At 31.2% G+C, this 8,423-nt stretch overlaps 1 protein-coding gene across 1 annotated transcript; it reads left to right on the top strand.

The window, feature by feature from the left end:
* Nucleotides 1-5,341: 5,341 nt before the first annotated feature.
* K444DRAFT_233074 (uncharacterized protein) lies at nt 5,342-8,249 on the top strand. Its single transcript, XM_024871241.1, has 4 exons — nt 5,342-5,954; nt 6,007-6,140; nt 6,212-7,482; nt 7,565-8,249. The coding sequence occupies exons 1-4, from the start codon at nt 5,413-5,415 to the stop codon at nt 7,970-7,972; spliced, it is 2,355 nt and encodes a 784-aa protein (XP_024728378.1). The 5' UTR covers nt 5,342-5,412; the 3' UTR covers nt 7,973-8,249.
* Nucleotides 8,250-8,423: the final 174 nt, after the last annotated feature.

The raw sequence follows: 8,423 nt of genomic DNA, 5'->3' as shown, positions 1-8,423 counted from the left end.
AATACTACTAGCTTAGCTACTAAGACTTATTTTATATATTTAGTCTTAAGCTCTAGATAATTCCTAGATATATAACTAAATCTATTATAGTTATAGTATTTAAGATCTGAAAATCCGGATTTTATATAAAAAATACTTTCTAAGCTTAGCTTATTTATTATTAGAGTCTTAAGAGCAGGCTTTATATAAGAGATACCTTCTAAGCTTGGCTTATTTATATCTTTATTAGCTTTCTTAGATACCTGATTTTTCTTTTTATAATAAGCTTAAATCTACTAGTTATTTATAGTATAATATTATATAAACTTTATAATATAAATAGCCAAATTATTATAATATATAGCTATAGCCTTTTAGAGCTTTTAGGTAAGCTTATTATTTAAGTTATTCTTAAGGTCCTATAAGCTAATATTTCTATTTATTATATATTTCAGAAATAGAATATAAAACTCCTAAAAGATCTAGCTCTTTTTTATAAATAGTTCCTTAAATATTTATTAAATATTATACTTCTTATTCGGGTTATTATATAACTTCTCTAAATAGGTATATAGTTCCCTAATAGTTTTATATATATATTAATTATTTTAGTTTAAATAAAAAAAGATTAGTATAAAAGTATAGCTATTTATATAGCCGGATATATAAATAATCTTAAGGTTCTTTATCTAATAAATATTAGAGTTACTATAAAGCTTATCCTTAATCTAAACTAACTAATTATTAAAGGTAATACTATCCTTAATTATACTTTCAAAAATAAAAGAATTAGGAAATTTAATTAAATATTTACTTTCTAGAATAAAGAAACCGGTTATTATAGTAGGCTATATAATAAGCTTTTTAATAATGGCTTTATTTTTTTTATAGGGCTTGCTTGGTTTCTCTTAGCTAATTATAATAATTCTTGCTATAGGTAAGAATATCCCGTATTTTTAGAATTAGCTTAATAATCTCTTTATATAAATTTTCTAGATTTCGAAATAACTCTTAGAACTTTGCCTTTAATAAAACAGGTCTTTCTTTTTTCTCTATTCTTTAATAAATAGTATTTCTTTTACTATAAATATTAATAGAATATTCGGATTTCTTAGGAAACTTAATAAGAGACTCTGATTTATCTTTTAGTAATATACTAGTAATATTTCGTACTATAGCTTCTTCTAACTAGCCTAGTTATTCCGGGACTTGCTTCTTTATATTTTCTTTAGTAGTAAAGTTACTAGCCTATTTACTTGCCTAGCTAGTCTAGAACTTTCTTATCTAGTTATTCTAGGGCTTTCTTTTATTCTAATATTAGTTAACTAATACGAGAATAGCTATAGTATATTATATTTATACTTATTAAAAACTAATTAGATAGATATTATTTAAATCCTTTATAGGATTAAGAAATAAGAGAGCTTTAAATTATACTATAAGTATAAGATCTAGGGCCTGGAAAATATAGTTAGACTATCTCTATTTTAATAATTTAAAGCTAAAAAAAGAAGAGAATCTTAAAGAAGCCTCGGATCTAAATAATTACAAGCTATATATAAGCTTATATACTAGCTTAAGCTCGGAATTATATATAACTATTAGGTAACTATAAATACCAGATGCCTTACTAGTTCTAGTCTAACCCCTACTAGTATTATATATTATAATAACTATAATAAATCTTCTTTTTCTCTAGTAAAATCAAGGAAATTACTTTTAATATTAATAAAATACTTATATTTAAAGCTAATTTCCTTTTTATATAATTAGCTTCTATATTCGAATTAACTAATATTCTAATCTTTTATTTATCTTTCCTTATTTTAATAGTAATTTTAATTATTATTCTTATTTTAGAGGCTTTACTTTCTATAATATAAATAAATATAATTATTATAGGATATATTTATTTCCTGGCTTTTTTAGTTCTAGATACTTATATATTTTATAGCTAGACTTATTATAGTTATAATAAATCGGTTTCTTTTAATTTAGATAAGTAATAATATAGTAATTCTTTTTTTAGTAAATAAAGCAAATTATATTAGATTTTATTATTATATCTTTATTATTCCGGTTTTATAAATCTTATAATAAAAATTTATTTTCTTTTTATTTTATTTTATATTTTTTTTTCTCTTTTCTCTTATTTTTTTTCTTTTATTATTCTATTAGCTTATTATTATATTTCTATTAAATAAATAAATTTAAATTATTTTTATTTTTTATAATTATAGAAATAAGTTTTTTCTTTTTATAAAATATTTCCTTAATAATTAATCTCGTTCCGAATTTCCTATTTTAAACTACTAAATAAGTTATTCTATTCTTATAGTAAATTCGTATATTTTAAGTTATTTAATAAATTATCTAAATAAGATATAAAGCTTTAAATATTTTAGTCTAGCTATTATTTAATATTCTTAAACTTAATAAAAGTATTATTATTATAGTTCTTTAGATCTAAGATAGAATTCTTTATAAATTTAATAAAGGTCTCCTAATTTATAATATTTATATTTATTAATTACTTCCTATATTTCTAGATATCTCTAGCTATATTCTTAAAATAAGAAATATAATAGATAACTTTTAATATATTTATAGCCTAGATAATTCTGTTATTTTTATATTACTTTAACTTTACCTAATAAAAGAAATCCTGGACTTCTTTAATACTTTTTCTCTTATAAATTAGTAGTTCTCGAGTTTTTAGAGTTCTTTAAATTAAGAGTATTACCGGAAATATAACGGGTTCTATATTAGATATCTAAATATCTTTAAAATAATAAATTTAAGCTTTTAGCTTCTCTAGATTCTTTTTCTATTATATCTTTACTTCTAACTTAATAATATAATAGTAAACTATTACTAATTTCTTTATTATTCTTATTATTCTACTAGCTAATTATGGAAATATTTGAGTTTTATTTCCTTTTTCTAATTAAATAATATAAAAAGTACCCAATTAAATATTTCCCTAAATATCTAGCTAGATTATTCTAATAGTAATAAAAGTATTTCTTCTAATTAATACTCTAGCTATTAATAATTTTATTTATTAATAGCTTAATTATTTTATAATAAACTATTTCTCGAAAGTTGGATTAATTAGAATATAAAATATATAATAATAGAATAATATATAAATAGCTAAGATAAATAAGCTATAAAATAATATTTATAAATATAATTAATTCTAAGAATTAATTTTAATAAAAGACTAATTAATACCCCTTTCTAAAGCTAGAAATATCTCTTTATATATTCCCTAGTATTTAGCCAAATATATAAAACCCTTTATTTAACTAGGAAATATAATTTTATATAATTTATATAATTCCGATTATAAGCTTTATTTAAAATAAGAAACTAGATCTATAATATCTAATACCTATTTATATATTATTATATATATTTATTATAATAAGGTAATATTAGAGTTTACTAAAAAATATACTAGAAAATACCTATAAGTTATTTCTATTTTCTAGAAAATAATAAAAAATTAGAGGTACTTTATTATTAAATAATAAATTATTATAAAATCTATTTTAGTTATAATAATAGAAATATTCTTAAAAGCTATAAGAATCTTTTATAATATTATATTTAAAAAAAGAATAAAAACGAGACTAAAAAGCTTTATTAGAAAATTCTTGCCTTTTATAGATTTTAATTAAATAATAATTATAAAAATATAAGAAATATAATATAATATCTAATAAATTACTTGAAAAAAATAATAAAAATAGTTTATTTATATTTTCTTAAACTTTAATAAAAGATTTTAGGTAATTAATATAAAAATACCTTAGAAACTATTATTTATTTTAAATAATACTTTAAAAAATAAGAAAAATATAATACTATTAAATATTTAAATTATTTCGAATATTATATTTTATTAGTTATAAGAAAATATTATAGGCTATTTTAAGACTAGTAAATATATTATTTGAAAATAGAAAAGATTTAGAAACTAAGAAGTTCTTATTATAGCTATTAAATATTAATTAAGGTATTATTACTTATAATAATTATTAGTAAAGTTATTTTACTTTTAATATTAGTATTTTATTATATAAGTAAAAAAGGTAGCCTAAAGCCAAAGATATATTTCGAAATATACTTATTATTTTATAAAAGAATAAATATATGCGAGAAAATAAGAGTAATATAAATAATAGTAATAAAAAAAATTCGAGATAGGAAAAGAGTAAAAATAATAAAGAAAATAAGAATCTCGATTACTTTATCTCTAATATTCTCTAAGAACTAATATATATTCTTGCCTAGTAAAGGAAAGAGAAAAAAGCTATTATAATTAAAGAAGCTATTATAATTAAAGAAGTTATTATAATTAAAGAAGAACTTGTAATTAAGAAGGCTATAGGGTAATAGCTATAGCCTTAAAAAGATATAAATCAAATATATTAAATACTTAGCTCGTATAAATCCAGGTTTTCTTTATTAAAAGTTTAGAACTCAGTTTCGAGATGCGAAAGGTCTATAAGTCAGGAACTAAGATCTAGAATCCGAAATATAAACTTCGTTCTCGCCCTTATATATACTTCTTATTTTCCTGAAACTTAGTATTAAAACTCGGTCGGCCAACCCAGTTTTCACGTGTGAGTTCTCTAAATATTCGATAGAAATAACTCAATTCTCCTCAGTCTGTGGTCGTGTGTAATAAATTACGTACCTATCAAATTTTATAAAGCATTTTAAAAAAAAAAGTCTAACTTGTCCGTTTGTGATTAGCCAGGATACGGGTGTGAATTATTTTATACCTATTGATTGGTTTCTTGGATCTCGAAAGCTGAAACTTTATTATAGCCGCTTTTCGATATGAATCCACTAGTTAAAATTGAGTACAGGCATCTGCGAAGTTGCTGCCTAGACTCTCCTATATTCACGATATCGGATCTGCGAATACGAGTCCTCCCGGAGATTGTTCTGCCACCTCGACTTGCATATTCTCTAAATAGCCACTCTCCGTCGTATCTTCGTATCCCCGTATTACTATCAATAAAAGTGACAACAAGTCTCAGCGTATTACCTTACCCTTGAATAGCATTATTTTTGCTACTTCGTACTCAGATAACTAGTCAAAAACTCCTTAAAGCAATATAATATAAATCAATTAAAATTCAATTAGTTGAAAAAGAATTCTCGTTTTTCTAACTTGCGATTGTTTTCGCAATAATTAAGGAGAGGAATTCGGGTGATACGTATCACGTGTTAATTTCCTTCCAACAGTAGTAAGGCGGGAGTGTCTCCCGTCCCGACGCACTTGTCCTCTTTGGTCACCGAGCTTGTGAAGCTGACCAACACAAAAACTGCCCAGTCACTAGCAGCTCAATTTAATTCTTCCCTGGTGGTCAAAATCACCGACGTACTCAAACCGACACATCCAAAGCGCTTGCTATGGAAACAACCACGAAAAGGAAGCGTCGGAGGCGGCTATCAAACAAAAGCAACGGGCCTCGCGAAAATCCGGCCGGCGAGGAGGCGAAGCGGCAGAAGTTGCTGTCCAAATCCGCTCAGCCTCAACCAAACCCAATAAACCTTCCTAAGCTGTGTCCACCGCCATCAGGCCAAGAGCTAGATCGACTAAACTATCACATTGACCTTCAAGATTTTGCGAGAGGTCTTCAGCATGCTGCCAATGCCGTCTTCGCAGGCGATCGGCGGTGTAGGTACACTCATGTCTCTGCACTTCTCCTCTCTTGGGAGGACGAGGACCCTCAGCTTCCTGTCTCTTTAGAGATCAATGCTCTCAAGGATGTGTTTATTAGCCTGTATGATTTCGATGTCGAAGAATACCAGATACCAGCCATCAATAGCCATATAGAGGTTAATCTGAGAATTCTCACGTTTTTAAAGGACAGTAATGCCAGACATCTCAAAATCGTGTATTATGCAGGCCATGGTAAGTTAAGCAAGCATGGTCAAGCATTGTGGACCAGGTAAGTTTGTCTCTTAACTCTTATTATCTTTAATTGTTGACTTCTCCCCAAGCCGCCGAAATATTCTCCAGGACAGATGTCCAACTGTAAAGTGGTCCGGAATTCAGACCGCTTGTGAGGAGTCACCGTCTGATGTCTTGATCCTTCTGGACTGCTGTGCTTCAGGCATGAGCAATACTGACGAGGGTATGCATCCCCACTTGGTGCTTTCGTTGATGAATAATTCATGTTTTGAAATTGTCTAATCATAAATGAAGGAAACGGAGTGACTGAATTGACTGCCGCTTGTGCATTCAACAACACTGCGAATGGCGTTGGCCCATTTTCTTTCACCCATACACTGATTTCGCAACTGCGGAAGTCATTTCGGATGCCTTCGTTCAACGTCGCATACTTGTATAATCTTATTTTTACTGCAGTCCAAGGATGGCAGGTCGAAGACCCAAAATACAAGAAAGTACCAGTCCACCTTGTACTCACACAAGACTATCGACTGCCCCGGAGCATTACCATTTCCTCGAAGAGATCTCAATCAAGCCCTCAACTACAACCTCCGATCTCATCATCAGGGCTTTCATTACTGAACGCAGCACCTACACCAGAAAGTCTAAACTCGTATGGAACTCCCGTCACACAATCAAGCTCGCCCGCGGATAAGCCATTCGAAACTGGAGGCGATATAAGCCCATCGAGTAGTAACGAGACATCACCTAGGACTTCTCCTTCTCAGCTCCCAGAATACCCAAGACTGCTCTTCAGCATTCGAATCAGTGGAGATATCAAGCCTAGGCAGTTATCTACTGATTTGTTTGCAGATTGGTTAGGATCTGTGCCGATCGCCGCGGATCGTATTACGATAGAGGCTGGCTTTGCTAGCGATTCTACTCTTCTTATAATCTCCATGCCGATTGAATTGTTTGCATATCTGCCCAGAGAACCTGCGATTACTTTGCTTGGGGTTTCTAGATCCGCCAATCTATTCACGATGGAGAGTGAGAATTTTCAGACCATGGCCGCAGCAGATGCAGGTGCGGTGCAGGAAATGGCTCTTACTGGCTTCGGTAAAAGTTGTGATCGTTGTGGGACACTTCGCGTTCAATGCAATGCCACTGAAAAATCTGTTTGCGCCCGCTGTTCTAAGGCAGGTGCAGAGTGTCGCTTTACTGGGGATTGGAACCTCCCGGAGGTCGCAGTTTTGACGATACGGGAGCTAGAAAATATGTACCACCAGGCCGAACGGGAGAACTCATGTCTCCAATCGAGGCTTGAGGAGCTGGATAAACTGCACCAATACCGCGATCTTACTCCCCTAAAAGAGCCAGGCGGAAGTCCGCAACAGATTAATGAGAAGTTGTACCCACAGGCAGACATGACAGGACTCACCTCCACCTCTGTGTGGCGACCCCACCACGTGGGATCTGCTAAGTATGAGCATTTTTCGATACCTCCTTGGCCGGAGAGTGAGATAGTGGAGGAATCAAAGCTTTTTGAATCTACAGATTCCTGTGATGGTTGTCGTGAAGAAGAGGTACGTTATTGCTACCATTATCTGTGGGGTAGAGGGGAGAAGCCGTCTCTACCATTTTGGTAACACGCTGATTGAAACATAGGCACCATGTATTGCGTATGGATATACCATATGCTATAGATGCGTCAAGCACAATCTTGTATGCTATCCTCAACTCACAGAGCATTTTGGTGGTGATTGGAATTTGGTCAAGGTATTCAAAGAGAGTCATCTAAATCTCAAGGAGGAAGAACCAATCAGTCGTCCGAATGACCCCAAGACTTCTAACATTCCAGTCAAGAACAAAGGTGAAAACGACCGGCAGAATCCGTCGCTCCTCAATGATACTCTACTGTCGACGCGTACATCTGTCGGAACCGTCGCACCTCCTAGCACAGTTACACATACCTCGGTGCCAACCTTACAAACGCCAGCTCCTGTCGACGCCCGTCAACACAGTTACGGCCACCGTCATTATGGTCGTTTTTCAACGGCCCGACGGCATTACTGAGGTGATTGTCGCTTCTCTCCTCACAACATCGGTTTCGGGAAATTTGACGGCGCATGGACAGGTGTCAGATATCGTGGATCTAGTTTCCTATTTTGGGTAAAGCTTGCGATCGGAATCGCACGAATCGCATGGGATCGCATTTCCTATTAAGTAAAGGGCATGAGTAGCTACTAATACACCCAACCGGCCGCCAATTCTCTATCCACTTCTATTATTATCATCCGTGGCTTCACCATTTATAGCAGTGGATCCTATAAGCACTACCGCTACCACATGAACTACTCTGTCTAACTCCTAGTTGAGGGTATAATCAATGTTCATTGTCTTAGGGGCAGCATAAATTCGCCGCGTACTGAACTCGAGCACCTTGGCTTCTTGATTCGTCCTAACTGCACTCTCAGAAGGCTATGGCAAGTTACAATAGGGCAGTCCATATCTTGGTTAAGGGAGA

Source organism: Hyaloscypha bicolor, assembly GCF_002865645.1.
Source record: "Hyaloscypha bicolor E unplaced genomic scaffold K444scaffold_182, whole genome shotgun sequence".
NCBI lineage: Eukaryota > Fungi > Ascomycota > Leotiomycetes > Helotiales > Hyaloscyphaceae > Hyaloscypha > Hyaloscypha bicolor.
This window is presented reverse-complemented; position numbering and strand designations above follow the sequence as displayed.